The 17,776-nt window shown below is 44.7% G+C and overlaps 1 protein-coding gene across 1 annotated transcript; it reads right to left on the bottom strand.

The window, feature by feature from the left end:
• Nucleotides 1-2,011: 2,011 nt before the first annotated feature.
• LOC140917721 (G-protein coupled receptor 12) lies at nucleotides 2,012-4,722 on the bottom strand. The gene has a single exon (XM_073361102.2). The coding sequence runs from the start codon at nucleotides 4,031-4,033 to the stop codon at nucleotides 2,936-2,938; it is 1,098 nt and encodes a 365-aa protein (XP_073217203.1). The 5' UTR covers nucleotides 4,034-4,722; the 3' UTR covers nucleotides 2,012-2,935.
• Nucleotides 4,723-17,776: the final 13,054 nt, after the last annotated feature.

Here is a 17,776-nt window from a genome sequence, read left to right as displayed (position 1 = left end):
TTAGCACCACCGGAGCAGGGTAGGATACTATTTAATGTAAGCACCTGAATTTAGCCAAGTGATTTCAATGGATAGAAATAGATTTGGCCAGTAACAGTATTTTAGAGGACATGCTCATATAATCTCTGACTTCTCCATGGTGGTTTACAATCAGTAACTTCCTCCTTTTATCTAATTACATCCCAATGTAACACTCCTCCTCTGAGTGTCTGACATTGAGGGCCACAAAAAAACCTCATTATTTTGCTTTGATTGCTATGCACCTATGTCATATTTAATCTACAAATCCCTGGAAAGTGAGTAAATTTCATTCACATCATTAAATTTCATTCACACCATTAAACTCCTTATGAGGAAAATTCTGAAATCAAAACCTTTGATAAAAGGAAATCAACTGAAAATCCAAGAAAATGTAAGATGTTCATTTTAACTGTGTGCCTAGAGTGAATGTTTAAATGCTACATTTGATTTAAAAATACAAAATGAGCTGCCCAGAGAAACACAAATACCTGCCCTGTAGATCAAATCGTATAAAAACATTATTTTGAAATGTTTTTAATTAACTCTGCATTGAGTCTTCACATTTAGGAACTGCAGGAAGTTGTCTGCAACCATGGAAACAGAATAATAAATAAATGAACAGCAAAAACGTTAAATAAAATTGTAAAAATATTGACTAGAATTTGTGCATGTTGTACGTTGCTCCTCATAAAAAACCTGAAAAGCTGGGACACCTTTAGGAGCAAGAAAAAAAGTCCAGGCCCAAAGCACACATTTGAGATTCACAGTTTTGTCATGTGCAGTGAGCTTTGCTGAGCTAGAAAGAGACCTTCATTGCGCAGTTCTATAGATAAACGATTGGTTCACCTGCATTCAGACATAAAATTTGGACACTTTGTCCTTCATGGAACTATAATATTTACATGCGATATTCTCTCTTTTGTTGTTGGTCTTTTTATATAATATAAACCTAAGCCAGGTTTGCAACTGATGCTGCAGGGGTAGGCTATTGTTTGAAAGAGGGATCTTTCTGGCGTTTGTAGCACAGATTCCTTTCTAAGGGAGAGCAACACATTTGGAGCATTGACATCACAGGTCACACTTCAAAGCAATTTCCTTGCAGTGCACTGAGAGAATAGGTGGTAAAACAAACCCCCAACCCAAGAGGCAACCCTGGACATTTCTCCTATAGAACAGAGTCCCCGTCTGTCTCTGAAGGTTTATTCTGTTTTTAAAGGAATGCACTATTCCACTTCTTGGCCAAAATACAGCACAAGACGAAGGACACTTCATCATTTTCTCACTAACACGACAAAGCACATGATAGAGTAGAGGAGCGGGAGGCTAGCGTAGCTTCTCTATGGAAGCAAGTTAATCTCGTAGTTTCGGGAACAAGACACGTGATGATGTAGGCTTCCCTTTAGAAGAACCAACCTCATTCAGAATATCAGTCTTTGGATCATATCCTCCCTCCCCACACCCAGTATGCGAGATCAGCATACTATATTAACAATGCCGCTAAAGACAGTGTGTTATGCCTGCACTGAAATAAGTGAAAGATTAACCTAGGTTCCAATGTCAAGAAAACCTCATCTCTGACTTTCTTCCACTGCTTTCATCTCCCTGGCAGGGGGATTAACTAAATAACCTAAAAGGTCCTTTCCTCCCACCTTTAGATTTGATGATGCACCGTGAGCATATTTTTCAGCAAGGAGTTCTCTTTACTCTCACATTGTAATAATAAATAATAATCATACCTTAAAGTGCCTTTCATCCTGCAGGTTCTCAAAGTGCTTCACAAACAAAGGAGATATAAATATACAGGCATCACTTCACCCACCACTGAAATGCAGCCTCCTCTGAGGTGCAATGCAGCAGCTGAACAGCACATAGCAACACTATACAATTGTTTAGGACAGCAAGTGAAGGGGAATGGACCTCATTTGTTCCTGACTCAGGATCGTACTTCCTTTCCCCCCCCCCCCCCCCGCTTAAAGAGGCCTATGTAAATCTTTGACTTCCATGTGCTTTTTTACAAAAATAAACATAAAATCGTAAGACAGGCCACTTGTCCTCCTACCACTTCTCACGGAGCTGTCCAGACCTCGTGGTGCTGAACCGGTCTGGCATGAAAAATATTGGCAGGTTACCGCATCTCACAATGTCCCTTTTATTATTGCATAGCAGAGCAAAACCTGATTATAGTTAAAAAAAATCACCACCACCACCAAAACCCTCTACCCCCCTGAAGTGAAGCCCCCTGGATATGGTCATTTTTTAACCATTCCAAACAAACCCAAACTAACAGCAAGCAAATATTGTACACGTTTTTCTAGATCTTGCCCCGAGCCCTCAGCATCAGATCTGCGCCGGGCTCTAAACAGCAGGGCACTATCTTATTCTCTTCCCACGTCCCAGGCCTGACTTCCCCCCCGCACTTGACAGGATTTTGACTTGGGGCGACCCCCAGTGACTTCAGTGGGGTTACTCCTGGTGTGGGGCCAAGGGAGAGTTGGCCCGCGGTCTCTCCCCGTTCCTCACCGAGACCTTCCCAACGGCCTGGCCCTCGCTGGGAGGCTTGAAATAAGTAAAGAGTTGCCCTGGGCCCTTGAACATTTTCGGGCCACAGGTTTGGCAAACGTGCTGCTCCCCCTTTCCATTACACCGAGATGAGAAAAAAAGCATCAAGCGCTGATCTTTTTTTTTTTTTTTTTGGTCTTTTGTTGTTGTTTTTAAATAAAAAATAAATAAAATATGTAGGAAAATAAGCATTTTTTAAAGGAGACCACTCTTATTTTTGTTTTCTCGTTGACATCTTTTTCCAGGGAAGGAGACGCGGGTCGCTCTGGGATTCCTCCTGCTGGTGGTAACACATCATAACGCCGCGGAGGAGGAGAGCCTGAAACCATTTGACAATCCGGGCGGCCAACCACCCTTATACATCACTGGATGTCCTGGGCCTGGAGGAGAAGGTGGAAGGGATGCACCCGCAGCAGGCCAGCCACAGGGACTTCTGGATGTCCGGGTTTCTGAAGGCATAAATGACCGGGTTGATGAGCGAGTTGCAGGTGGCGGGCAGGGCCAGGGAGTAGGTGTAGACGGCGGGGTAGCTGGAATCCGCCACCAGCGAGTAGACGGCGAACGGGACCCAGCAGAGGGCGAAGGTGCCCAGGATGAAGGAGAGGGTGGAGAGCCCCTTGCGGGTGGAGGTGACCTGCGCCGTGGCGATGAACTGGTGCTGCACGGCGATCTGCTGCGCGTGCCGGAAGGCGATCTTGCAGATCTGCAGGTAGAGCTGCAGCATCAGGGCGAAGAGGAGCAGGAACGTGACCGCCAGCACCGCCGCGTTGTCCTTGGTCACCGGCCGCAGCACGCTGCAGGTGGCCCGGTCCCGCAGGCAGTTCCAGCCCAGCAGGGGCAGCAGCCCCACGCCCAGGCAGAGTAGCCACATGAGCAGCAGCATGGCGCAGGTGAAGGTCAGCGTGCGCTCCGTGTGGTAGGTGAGCGCGTTGTACAGCGACAGGTAGCGGTCGATGGTGATGGCCAGCAGGCTGCAGACCGAGGCGGAGAAGGCGGTCAGCAGCAGCCCGGCCGCGCTCAGCGCCACGGCCGCGCTGGGCGGCTGCAGCAGGTACTGCACGGTGAAATTGACCACCAGCCCCAGGCCGGCCAGCAGGTCGGCCAGCGCCAGGCTGCCGATGAGCAGGAACATGGGGGCCCGCAGGCTGGGCGTGTAGAAGAGCACGGCCAGCACCAGCGCGTTCTCGCAGGCCACCGCCGTGCCCGTGGCGCACAGGGCGATGTCCCAGGGGCTGACCGCTCCGCCTCCTCCGCCTCCGCCTCCGCCTCCTCCTCCCGCCGCCGCCGCCGCCGCCGTGACCGGCTCCGAGGCAGAGGAGTTGGACGGCCAGATGCTGCTGCCGCTGCTGCTGCTGGGGAAGGGCCTGGAGGAGGCATTGAGCAGGACCAGGAGCTGCTGCTGCCGCAGCTGCTCCTCCATGGCGGCCGCAGCTGCTGCGGGGTTGCGGAGCATCGCTAGAGAGGAGGCACAAGGGACACACAGAGAGAGGAGACAAGGGTGAAAGCAGCATCGAAAGAGCCTGGACTATCCACCCCTGAGCCCGGGGCCGCCCGCAAGAGACACGACAAGACCCGCTGTCCCAGCCTGGCCCCCAGTATCCCCAGTGCCGGTTGCAATGGGGACTGATCGGACACAGACAGGATTAAAAGACCGGTACCCTGCCTGGGCCATTCCCCGGTGGCACACCCCCCACCCTCCTCTGGGAGCCGAGCGCGAACGCAGCCGCAGGAAACACCCCCAAACCCGTTTCTTTTATTTATTTTTTTTTAAAAAAACCAGGCTCGATCTTTGAATAAAATTATTTTCCTCCCCATCTTGGCTATTTCCCCTTCCTTTCCCCCGAATGAACAGATGGGGGATTCGTCTGATCTCGGGTTCCGTCTGAACAGCTGAAGGTGAGCAAGGCTGAGTGTCAATAATTCACCCGTCACAATGCTCGTTGCATGCGTTCCCATTAAAAGGCAGACGGTTGCATCAGGCACGGTACAGAGCTGCAGATTCATAGCATGATCAGACCGATTCCAACACTAACACTTGGGGACAAGCAATTTGGGGGTTAAACAGAGTAATGGTTACATCATCTGGTCCCTTGTTGTAAATGTGTCTTTCTGACACAATAATTTTGTTAGTAATAAATAAAAATATATTATTTCTGGCCAGGCAAGCCTCATACTTAAGGAAACCTCCTGGTTAAATCGGATCCCAGTGAAGGCTACAGACTAGAAATATTCTGCATTAACTTTGCTTGTTTTTAATACCGGTGCACTCAGGGACTGCTGGCGGCAAACTGCAGGATCTCAGCTGCATTAAACATGGTTTTCTTTCATAGTAAACCCCTTGCACTAAGTAGGAACCCTTTCACCCCCCTCCATCACATCTCCTCCAAGCCTTGTATATATCGTCTCACATTTCACTCTTATGAAAACAAAAGTTGCAAAGGTCACACAGATGGTTTAGTCCGGAATCTCTTCGTCAAGGTTTTTGCTGCTGCTCCTGAGAGTGCTGTCCATAATGCAATTTACCAGAGCGCTAGGATTAAAATATTGAAAGGGCCACCTTCTAGCTGGCTTGCTTTCCAAACTCAATACAACGCAAACACCCTTCCCCTTCCTTAGCCCGCAGAAGAGAAGTCAAACACATGCAACAACATAGGCAGACATGTATTTCTGATGTTTTACCTTTGTTTGATCCTTGCTGATCAGCTTTCCCCTTTTTTTCGTGCTAGTCCTTCCAGTCCTTGGGATTAAGCCTCATTCCTTGGTTAACATTGCTAATAACGTTGGCAGATTGCTGGCATTGACTTGCACTTAATATTCTTGCCCCATTGGGTCTGCTGATATATCTCAACTCTGACGTCAAAGTCTTCACTTATATTCATGATCAGCTCCAAGTCTGTGAATCAGGGAAGCTGTGATCAGAATAACAACTAGCCTCCCTCCCTTGATCCATATACACACGCATACACGAGGAGATACACACATACACATACACAGCGAGAGAGGCACACGCACATACAATCCTCTGGAATTTCATTCAGAAGATTTCAGAGACACTAGGACACACCTCCCCCAAGGTCAAATCTTTCACACCTGCATCTTGCGGATGTAGATTGGGTTACAGCTTGCTATGCCTGCCTAGGCATCTGGGGCAAGATAAAGACATAACAAAGGGAGAAGATATATTTTTACTGCTGATTCTGATGAAAATATTTGTGTTGCCTGATGGGCAGTGACTATACTGTGCCCTATCTATTCTGTAATTTGACCAAGTGCAATGCCCTTCAGACCATTTTTCCCAGAGAGCAATTCAAAGGCAATTCAAAAACCCAAACCAAACCCCAAATGGTTTAGTAGGAAGCTGGTCAAAAATGTATTCTGTACATCGGCGAAGAAAGAAATTATTATGGATTGTCATCTGGCTGACAAAAATTGATCTCTGAACATACAGTGTATATTAAACCTGAAAGCATATGTAGCTGTGCCTATGCATGTGTTTATGTGTCTATGTGTGTGTGTTTGCATATATTTGTGTGTGTGAGTGGGTGAGTTTATTATGCCTTGTATAAGCCAGCCCAAAAAACATCAGTGCTACACCAGCCACAATTATCTGTACGTGCAACACATTTGCTCAGAAAGCATGTACACACAGATGCAGATTTGTTTTTTTACACAGATAGTAAAAGCTACAGTCTAGAGCTCAGAAATATGCATATTTCCTCCCCATCCTCTTTGAGACGGACTGTATTTAAAGTCTAATATTTTTGTGCTTGGACAAGAAAGAATGCTGTCAAATTTGACATGCCGCAGTCTGCCACCCTTAGTGGGGGGGAACCTGCAAATGATATTGGTTGGCTACAATGACAGACTGCCATGCATTGTAATGGAGAAATACTGGGAGAATATTTAGTGTTGCATTTGCTTATTCTGCTCCTTGTCTTTTGTATTCCAACCTTATAGCCGGGGGGACCTGGAGGGGGAAGGTGGTGGCAGAGGATGTGATATACTGTAACTGCAGTGTCCCCCCTACAAAATATTGCTTCATATCACCGCACTGCTACAATGGAAGGTATAAACAAATTTCCTCCCTAGATATTCTATTTGGATGGTACTCATCCTACAAAGAACACCCCAAAAGGCATAATGATTTTTAATAACATGAGTCGTTTCATAATCCATACAGTAGGTAGTATTATTAAAATAGGAATGCCAAGAACACAAATCAACAATACAAGATAAAACATGTATTTTCTTAATATTTTAATGTCACAAATAAAAATCTGGGCTCATTTATGTATACTTTTAAAATGTAACCATACTGAATAAACTAAAACAATAATCATTATTATTAACAATAGTAACAGTTACTTATGATTATTTACTTACTTACTAATATATTACTTACTATTATTAACAATAGTAAGAAATACTGGCTACCTAACACTTCTTAGTTTTCAAAATAATGCAGATTACCTCTATATAATGAATGAAATGAATAATAAATAGGATTTACAGTAAATTCCTATTTAGGGCAGATTTTTAGATCTTTTTGATCAGGTTCATGGCAGTATTATGATTTGAAGTTAATTGAGGCAGGATTTGTCTTCACCTAGAAGAATCATTTTATGCATCTAGGTTCTCATGCCAGGCCTATCTCTGGAGTATCTGACATAGATTTAATAGTCTCCTGTCTGGAGTTTTTTGCTCATGTGATTACATGGCTGGTATGTGCAGAGGGAAAGGGAACATGAAAAAGAGAGTGGGAAACCAAAATAAGCAAGCTGAATGAATACACTCACACTAACAGTAATTATACTGTAAAACTGGAAGGGCAGGATGTAAAAGAATATTTGACAGATCTTGCAACGACAGCCTCCTGTGATAAGATAATGGTCCAAATTGCGCTGCTATTATTGATCTTTGCTATAATTGCATTTAGAGGCCTTGATTGGTGCTCAGGACCCCCTTGTGCGAGGCCTTGTACAAATCCATAACAAAAAGACAGTACCTGCCCCCAGGAGTTTACAGTCTATTCAATCTCAGTCCCACTGAAGTTGTTAGGTCCCACTGTGGGAGTGAGGCAAGCACCATTTGACTGAAGAAAGAGTGGATGATTTTAAAGTGGCGTGAGTGCAATTCTCCCTCCCTCAGGATAAAGACATGAGGGGAACTGATTCATCTACTGAACTTCCCATCTTGGGGAAGGAGCAGGCATCACCAGTTGGGGAGAGCCTGGCTAGGGAGCTAGAGGGGGATTCAGGGGCCCGCACACTATGGAGGAAGCACCCCAGGCCTGTGCACAGAGGCCTTTTTCCCTCTAGCAGATCTTGTGGGGGAGCTACCAGTTCTGGTGAGCAAACCCTCTCCTCCTCACACAGGAGAACTCAGAGGAAACTCCATGAGGAGAACTCCATAGAACTTCCTCCTCCCCCGTCAGCCCGCCCATGGATTTGTCTGTGGGAGGGGAGAACAGGACCACAAGATGGAGTCTGCTTCTAAAAGCAGAAGCTCCAAGAGATATGAAAGGATTGTTTTACAGTGTTGAGCTCCCACTTTAAACATACGGGGGCAAATCTTGAAGCCTTAACTCAGGCAAACCTCCACATGAATTTGATTGGGGCTGAATAAGGACTCAGTGTTTGGCCTACAGCAACATGCTATTACATGCATGGGTTTGTATGAGGGAAGACATCTTCATTCCTATAATTGTAAAGTCACATCACCTGCATTCTTGGATGGACTTTTCAGAGGCTATTGCACATGATTCTGCCTTCCCAGAATTGCCTTTGATGGCACCATGAGCTTTGTTTTTATATTTAGACTTGAGTATCAAATTCTGTAAAACAATCAAAGAACAGTTAAAAACGATCACTAAAACCCAGGTGCATCCATCAGACTGCCCCAGGGCAGCGCTAACAAGTGTGATTGGTTCTGACATGGCTTGTGCCCCCTCCCTCCCAGGTTCCCAGAGACATTGGCAGCTCTGCAAGGCAATCTTTACATAAGGAAAAACAGTTCTTGAGTAATGTCTCCAATACAAGACGAACCTGGAGATGAGCAGCTCCTGGGAAATGATGAACTCTCTCATCTGCTATTGACTACAGTGGAAGATGAAGGTGCTCAGCACTTGGCAGACAGACTCATGGCCAATTAGAAGCAAAAACCCCCAACATGCTTTCTCTTCAATATTAGGCAATCACAACCTCTGGTATAGATCGATACAGAGAGCACGCAATTAGATCTTTGATCTATCTACCATTTATACCATCCTCACCACCGTGTTGTCTAACTATAGTATTACGCACCAAGCAACGCGAATAATAATATTCTATTGCACTTCTCTATGACTTCCATCTGAAGGTTTAAAAGCACTTTATAAAATGAAATGGCCTGACAAGAACCCTGTAAAGTAGGCATGAATTATGACCCCAGCTTAGAAACTAGATGGGTCTGATAGAAAACCCTAGAACAGAGAGACAGATGGAACTGTCAATGAAACTGAACTACAGAGATGGGATGTGACTGGCCTGAGGCTGCAGAAGAAGTCTCCAACAATGCTGAGAAGAGAACCCAGATCTCCTGAGTCCCACTTTAGGCATAAGATTATTCTTAATCTATTTATCTCTGAGTTCTCCAAAGCCCCTCATTCCTTATTAGACTAATTCAGGATCTTGTTCTAAGCAATTTTTTTCTTTCTGGGATCTGCCTTCCCCTATTCGGTGAAGCTGAGTAATCATACTGTTGCAGTCCCTTCTCTTGGGAATTCAGTGATTTTCCTCTTTGTAATAGCGAACATTTATCTAGCAACTTTAATCCCAAAGAATCCCAAAATGCTTGGTAAACTATCCATCTACCTATTCTACCTACACAGCATTAAAATCTGCTGCCTTGGCTGGTGAAGAAAAGGGGAGTGAAGACTCGGCTAGTTGCATTCTCTGCAGAAAGGAAACCTAGAATTCCTCTCGGGGGATAAGGTATGTTTAGTCAAGTGCATTGTGCTGCTCTTTGAGTAGGTGCCAACTGTGCCCTGGATAGTAGCTGATGTAGAGTGCAGCATATGCATTAGCCAGTTTGAGGGTAAGTAATAGACTAGACATGACCCTTACCTGTAGGCCACACAGGTATATGAGCTGTGGCTCTACTGAGACTCTGCCATGCAGATTACGTGGGGTGCAGGTAGGGCTCCTTATATCTTCTCTCCCTGCTTGCAAACCAGCATGGCTTAGGACAAAGGTTATCCTCAAAAGGGGAATCACTTTGCTCACATCTCAGGCTGAAGATCCAGGTACTTTGCTTGAGACTGTGCAATCACCATGAACAGAATGGGCTGAGGTTCTTAACACTCAGGAGTGTCCAGGTAATCCGATAGCAAGGTGATGAATGCAGTTTAAATGCCTAGACAAACAGATAAATAGCTAAATAGCTAGTGCCCGTCATTGTAAGATACATGCTACAATATTTAATAGCAATGGGCAAATCACAGGAGTAATACTAGTGCAATCTATAGGGTTCCGGACACTTAATATAGAATAGTTCTACTTATAACAATTGGCATTAAATAAGAGTGTGTACCGGGTACGGATAGCTATTTACTGCTCCAAGTGTTGTCTATGTCTTTACTAAAACTTGTGCCATTCACTGAGCGTGTGTCCCCTGAAACACAGGAGAATCTCTGGCCGGTACCTGAAGCGAGTGCTCAGTCACATGGGCCCTGCAGATTCTGGTTGCAGCAGCTTACTTTTTATATACATGTTGCTGAGAAAGGGCGCAGCCTGTCCCCGGAAAGGAGACGTGGGGAATGAAAAAATATGCAAATGTAACACTAGAAAGCGAGACCAGAGCCCCGGCTTTTGGTTTAAGTACAATAGCTAATCAGCAAAGCCAAAGCACCTCTTCGTAGTCAGATCTAATTTCCAAAACAGATATTCAAACAATCCAATCCCTGATACACCCTGCGTGCTGCTCTAGCTGGTTACATTCCCTTTGAACACACTTGATCGCATTATTAGGGTTTGAGTGAGGGGGGAAAATTACAACGCTCAATCTAACTATCAATATATTGGACAGTGACTGGTGTGTCCATAATTTGTCAATGTATAAATACCAGGCAAATGCACCAGGCTAAATCCTGATATTACACCCATTGGCATAGCCTCCTGTCCTGGGCTGTAGGCAAGCTAAATGATGCCTTAGAATTATGCACAACACAACTGTCCCCAAGCCCTCTCCCTTGTTTGTCCCTGCTGCCAGGTTTACTAGATCATCATTTATTTTGTTATCCAATTCAATTCATGGCAGATCTTCAGTGTGCTGCAGATTTTTGCATTGAAACACATGACTGCCTTACAGAAGTTGTCATGTTTTGATAGCTGCATAGCGGACTGCAGGAACTTCTGGCTCCCAGGGGGGTGTGGGAATTGTCTTTGCCAACTAGGAGGTAGTTAAAATGGTTGGCTCTGGAGAGAGGATGCATCTCTTCTCTCCCTCCCCTAGGGTAAAGGCAGAGGTGAGTTTAAACTTGGGGGCGAGGGGCTGAATTCCTCACTCCCGAGCTTAGCAAACCTGGATACAACTGGATTGTCCAATATCAGCTCCTGCATCCAACAACAATGCAAAAAGATTCATTAGCCAGAATGTTTCTGCTAAAATGCTCAGGAGGAAACAAGTTTCAGAGTAACAGCCGTGTTAGTCTGTATTCGCAAAAAGAAAAGGAGGACTTGTGGCACCTTAGAGACTAACCAATTTATTAGAGCATAAGCTTTCGTGAGCTACAGCTCACTTCTTCAGATGCATATCGTGGAAACAGTTTCCACGATATGCATCTGAAGAAGTGAGCTGTAGCTCACGAAAGCTTATGCTCTAATAAATTGGTTAGTCTCTAAGGTGCCACAAGTCCTCCTTTTCTTTTTTCAGGAGGAAACAGTTAACATCATTGACATTTAAAGTATCCTCATTAGGCTGCAGAGTTAGCGTCCCATTGTGATAAACTGGGGAAATCCAGTCTGCTCTCATAACCATTCTGACTGCAGAGTCCAACAGGCATCCCTGCCTGCTTTACATTGGTTTAACATTTTGAAGGCTATCTTCCCAACCATAAGGTTTAGCGGCTTAATTTTTTTCTTAGGCCTGGTCTATACTTTTGCTGCCTTCGCTATGTCAGGTGTGGTGTGGAGAAAAACTACCCCCTTACTGAAATAGCTATGCCAGCAAAAGCCCTAGCGTAGACACAGTTATAGTTGCAAAAGGTCCTTTGCCGGTATAACTTATTTTGTTTAGGGAACTGGTAGAAACTATACGAGTAAAGAACTCTTTGGCTGGTACAAGCTGCGTCCCCACTAGGAGGGTTGCCTTTGATATAACTATAACTATTGTGATAGACCCAGGCCAGTTGGGTATAGCAGAGTAGTCGATGGCAGATATACTGGCCACTGGAAAAGCAGTTTTCTGTTCCCTGACTGACCAGAGCAGGGGCTGCTCCAGGCTATGGTGGATGTATGACTCCAATTAACCTGCTAAGAGTCAGTTGAAGCCATTAGGCTAATGAGAACACCTGACTCCAATTAACCTGAAAAGAGACAGGTGAGACTGTTAAGCTAATGTGAACACCTGACTCTAAGGCCCCTCTGATACTATAAAAGTGCTCACTCCAGTCAGGCTAGGGAGAGCTAGGGGAGAGGAAGTGTGGTTGAAGGGCTGGGTAATGAAGACACCCTCAAGTCACTGGAAAGGGAGCCCTAAGGCAAGGGTGACAAAGGCGTTGAGAGAGAGAAGCAGGAGAGCTGTGGGGAAGTGGCCCAGTGAAATGTAGCAACTCTGGCAGTAAAAGGTTGGCTGCCAACAACTGCTGCTATTAGGGTCCCTGCGCCGGAACCCGGAGTAGAGGGCAGGCCTGGGTTCTCCCCAACCCGTCACTACAGAAACACCTCCTGGGAGAGGAAGACAGGCCCCTGTCAGGACAGGAGGCTAAACTATGTTGGAATAAGCCCATAGGGACAACAGAGACTGTGGGAGTTCTCTCACCAACCTCCTTGCTGGCTTATGATGAAAATGGCTCAGTAGGCTGTGACCCTTGCCTCGCGAGGGAGAAGGGCTACGTAGAGGGTCACAGTGAGCCTCTGAGGCTAGCGTAATCCGCCAGGAAGCGTGGGACCCCCTGAGACAAGGTCGGAGCTCTGCCACACTATTCCAGCTCCATTAGTGGTGGGGGGAGAAGGGGAAGTGTTGGCGATGCTCCATGCTTTACCTGCCTTTCTTAACTCGGCAGCCAGCATGGGCGTCACATATTGCTTTCTGAGCTGAGCGCGCAGTGGGCAGTGCTCAGTGAACTACGCTGGACAGGGGGCAGCAGAGGCAGCGTACCCGTTCATTCAGTGTGACTCAATGAGCCAGGGTCACCTGAGAAGGGAGAGCCAGAGCCAGTCACGGCTGTTTCCTCTCCGGAGTTTACCTTGTGCTTTATGTTTAATAGATGGAGAATTGAAAAGCCAGGGCTAAGCTGAGAGTAAAGCCAGCTGAATAACAAATAACAGCACTGATGTGGTGATTTTATCTGTATAGCAACAGTGCCCAGAGTGCTCAGTCAAAGATCAGGGCCCATGAGCTATGCCTTGTACAGACATAAATTAGAAGATGGTCCCTGCCCCATGGAGCTTCCAACCTATTAGTTATTTGCAAATAATTTATTCAATGAAAAACAGCAAATACCCTCATGAATGTTCATCACAGCTTGCTATCTGAGCCGTTCTACAGCCATGCAGACTCCAGAGCTGGCTGAATAATTAAAATATTCATCAAGTAATTAGTTGATAATATGTTTTGCCAACATTCACAATAAATATTATTTCCCATTGGATTATTCACGTGGTTTCAACTGGTAGCACAGGCTGTGGGGGAGGTTGTTGTAATCTGGTTAAATCACAACGTATATTGAATTCATTCCCATGTTACCATTGTGTCATCAGAACACTTCAGGTATGTAGAAAGCCTTACACACACACACAAGAGATGAGTTCAAGATTCAGAGTTTGGACCTGGAGTTTTGAACACCCCAAAGTTCAGCATTAGTAGAGAAATAAAAGGTCAATGGATGTTTTTGGTTCAGCTGAGGGCTGGTATTTCAACACCAAAGTTTGGAGTGTTCCGATCTGGAGCATTGCTTTGCGTCCCTACGTACACACTTACAAAGCACCATGCACAATAGCTGTACAACAGTTCCTTTTGTCACGAGCTCTGCCATTCTCTTTGTACCTCCAAAAAAGATTATTTCCATATGATATTGCTCCACTGGCAAGTTCCTAGGAATATTATTTGTGATTCTATTAATCTCACAGGAACTCACAACTTTTCCTTCCTTCTAGGAAGTCTGCAAGCATCCAGGAGATTTGATTCATTAGGTTGCCAAACACACCTGTGACTTCTCTTAGCATAAATCTCCCCTCCCATTCTTCTTCCTCCCTGCTGTCAGTCACTGTGTCAAACATCAGCATCAGTTTGGCTCCAAAATGTTTCTTAGAGGGATGTCAAAGACCAGAAGTTGTCCATGCAGTTCCGGGATCCAAGGTGATGCGTTTGCTAACACAAGAGCCACATCATATTATCTTGTCCATAATCAGCTCTGTCAGAGCACTGTGTAATGGAAACTCTTTCCTCATGTGCATCCGATGAAGTGAGCTGTAGCTCACGAAAGCTTATGCTCAAATAAATTTGTTAGTCTCTAAGGTGCCACAAATACTCCTGTTCTTTTTGCGAATACAGACTAACACGGCTGCTACTCTGAAACCTGTCCTCATGTGGTAAGACTCCAGATGCCTCTTCAGCCAATCTCACTGATCAGATTGCTATGGTAAAGGACTTTGCTTTGGTTCTTCAGCCCTCATTTCCATTGGCCTGTCAGCACGGCTCCACCTTGAGGCCAGAGAGTGTAGTATCTTAATGCACTGGCAAGCTTTCATCTGAGACATTAAATCTGAGTTCTTTCTGTCTCCCTGTGCTGGACTGTCCAGCTGAATGTTTAAGATACAACTGGCATTTTGGAAAAAGGTATCGGGACATGCAGTGTCCTGGCCAATTCTTAAATACTATGGTGAGGGGAGCTGAGAGTAGTAGCATGGGAATACCCAGAGGGCTAGGCAACGTACATGCAAATAGGAAAACATGGACCCTGAAGAGCTTGCCATCTAAAATGCTGTGCAGCATAAGAAGTGTTTTTTCCAAACAGTCTCATGCTGCGACAGCCCTCCAGCCATACCCCACCATCCCGGCTACACCATTTTGGGATTCCTCCCTGAAGCTGGAATTGCAAAGTAGCAAGTTAAGTTAGCTGTAAGATTGCTTCAAGCCACTGAAAACGGGGCCTCAAGTCTGGTGTTTTCTTAATGCTCTGAAGACAGCAATCAGAGCATCTGACCACTTTCAATAGAGCCATAACCATGCCAGCAAAGCATCATAATAACCAGCAATAATTCCGGTCACTGCACCTTTCAGGATGGACCATTGTTAGCCATTCTCTCTTGTGCTGGGTGAGTGTATGTTTTTAGATAAGTCATAAGTACTGGGCTTCCCTGAAATGAATATTTTACAGTGTAGTAAATATCCTTTATCTGAATTCCTGTTACAGAATCTGTAGCAAAGACTCTCAGCTAATAGATATTACAAATGGATGCACAACTACATAATTAGGTGTTGAGGGGCGATTAGTATCATTTGTGAACCAGGACGAGTTCTTCAAATCTTATGCTTTTAATTCAGCGTTTTCATATTTAGGAGCTTAAAAATTACCACAAAGGAACAGACCAATGGTTTGTCTAATCTACTGGCCTTCCTCTGCGACTCACCAGTGCTGGGTGCTTCAGCACAATATGTACATGTAAAATAAGTCCAAGGCTATTAGAACATGGTTAAGGGCTTGTCTGCAATGGAAAATGCAACCATATTAGCTCCCGCAGCGTGTGAGTGTGAGAGAGATGTGGCCCTGATATCTGATGCCAATTTTGCTGCTACCATGTTTAAGCACAGAGTAGAAAGGACCTTTAAAATTCCTTATACAAGGATGAAATGAGGATGGAATTCCAGGTATTTACCCTACATTTTATACTGGAGAGTGTCTTTTATGAGGCAAATAGATGTATCTACTTTTCTGACGGGCTGTGTTATTTTCTATTACTCCAATGGTGCTTGAAATTATAAGAAGTTAAGCATGGTTATAATTAGCAGTGCTGAATAATCAAGTGGGGAAACAACGGTACTGTGCCTGCAGTCTTTCCCAAATGGGAACTTTCAGGTCTGCTTGTTTTCAGCTGGAGATTGTGGAAAGTTCTACATTTAAAGTCTTTGCATAATCTACACAGAGACAGCACTGAAAAGAAGGCCACATTACTGCCGCAGCAATCCCTGGAGAGCAGAGGGCGGGGGAGGCTCTTTTGCGACCAGTGTCATTTGAGTTAAATGCCTCAGATCAATCCAATGAGATGAAAGGAAAAGGGTTTTCGTACTGGGATTTTATGATACAAATGACAAAGCTTATACAAACACCAGTCTGGTAACAGGGAAGCATAGGAATTATCAAACCAGATCCCAGCTAGTCACGAATCCTGTCTCTGACAGCGACCAGCAGGAGATGCTTTGGAGGAAGGTGCAAGATTCTGTGTAATGGACAATTAGGGAGGTTTTTAAAGGCCCCGTTTCCAGATGTGATCACTGTTTTTGCACTAAAAACATCACTAGGAATAAGCGTAGGAACATTTTTATAGCTCTTAGACAAATGTGTACTTGGCTGTTGTTGTTTATTTTGTATTGCAGTAGAGCCTAGAGGCCCGGATCCTGGACCAGGGCTTCATTGTGCTGGGCACTATACACACATAGTGAATGGTGGGCCCTATCCCAAAGGGCTTACAATGTAAGCATATCTGAGAAACAACACATGGATACATCAACCAGATAGTGGGAAAGCACGAGGTGAAACTGAGAATTACAGTTTGACACACAACTGCTGTAAAATGTTCCCACATTTAATTGTGCTCTCAATTATCTGCAGGCACAAAATCGAAGGGTGAATATTCACAACTTGAATTCCAAGTGCTTGCAAAGAACTACTCATGCATTGTCTACTGAGAAAGAATTAACTGTAGATGTTATTTGGCAAATCGTTTTGAATAACTAACAAACTGGAGCAAATTGTAATTAGCATGCAGACAATTTGTGATCAGTAAGAGATAAAATTAGTTAGTTCCGTTATTCACTCATCTCTAGCCACCAATGCCATTTGGGCTTTAATATTTGCAATCTAGCTTCATAAAGACCATCGTGAGTTTCTGAGCAACTAACTCATTAATATGATGTTAGTGGCAGTGGCAACTCCAGGTGAAACTTTTCAGGGTGTGCTCAGTAATTAATGGCATCTTTGGAAGTGCCCCACAGTGCTCTTCTGTGGCTGCTATGCTGCTCAATTGAATCCTGCTGCTGCTTTGGAGCACCCTATGGAATGTACATATGTATTGGAGGCCCCACTGGAATAAGTACACCGCAGGGCTGGTGTAAATCAGGAGTAACTCCATTGACTTCTGTGGATTACACAGGTGCAAAACATACCTGTGAGATGAGAATCAGGCCCTGTATTTTCAGGGTTACACCTGAAAATACCGGATTTCTCACTCCTATTTCTAGACAAACCCCATCTAAAACAACTGAAGGTGTTCTTACTTTTACCCCACTTGATTGAAATATTTTGGTCCAAATAGTTTTGCTCCAGATTATTAAGGTCTTTTGAGCCAAAGGAACACAGAGATTTGTAGACCTGCACTTCCTCTGCAGTTAGTTAATTTAGACTTTGCAATCATCTTTTGGTGCAAGTTTTAAGAGCTGAGGCCCCATCTGTACTGCACCAATATTAAAATTCCCAAAGTAAATTTTTGGAAGAGATGGGGTTTTTCCCAGTTTCCTAAGCTAAAATTCCTCCTCTCCCATTGCTGTACAGCAGTCTGTGCACAAGCTGGCTGCTGCACTTCACCCTAGAGGAGGCTGCATTTTATTTGTGCTTTGGTACACATAGCTGTAAAATGCTTTGGACTCCTTCAGGATGAAAAGCAATACATATAAATAAATAATTGTTATTGCCAGGAATAATAATTTGATTCACGTTCGGTGACAAAGTAGTGAGAAAGTTTAGAGACAATGAACCTCATTAAAGGACCTCCTTTGTGCC

Source organism: Lepidochelys kempii, chromosome 9 (genome assembly GCF_965140285.1).
Source record: "Lepidochelys kempii isolate rLepKem1 chromosome 9, rLepKem1.hap1, whole genome shotgun sequence".
Taxonomy (NCBI): Eukaryota; Metazoa; Chordata; order Testudines; family Cheloniidae; genus Lepidochelys; species Lepidochelys kempii.
Note: the sequence above shows the minus strand (reverse complement) of the source record. Positions and strands in the feature narration are given on the sequence as shown.

What these genes read in the sequence shown, in the direction of transcription:
- LOC140917721 (XM_073361102.2), bottom strand. Translation starts at nt 4,033, where the DNA reads ATGCTCCGCAACCCCGCAGCAGCTGCGGCCGCCATGGAGGAGCAGCTG.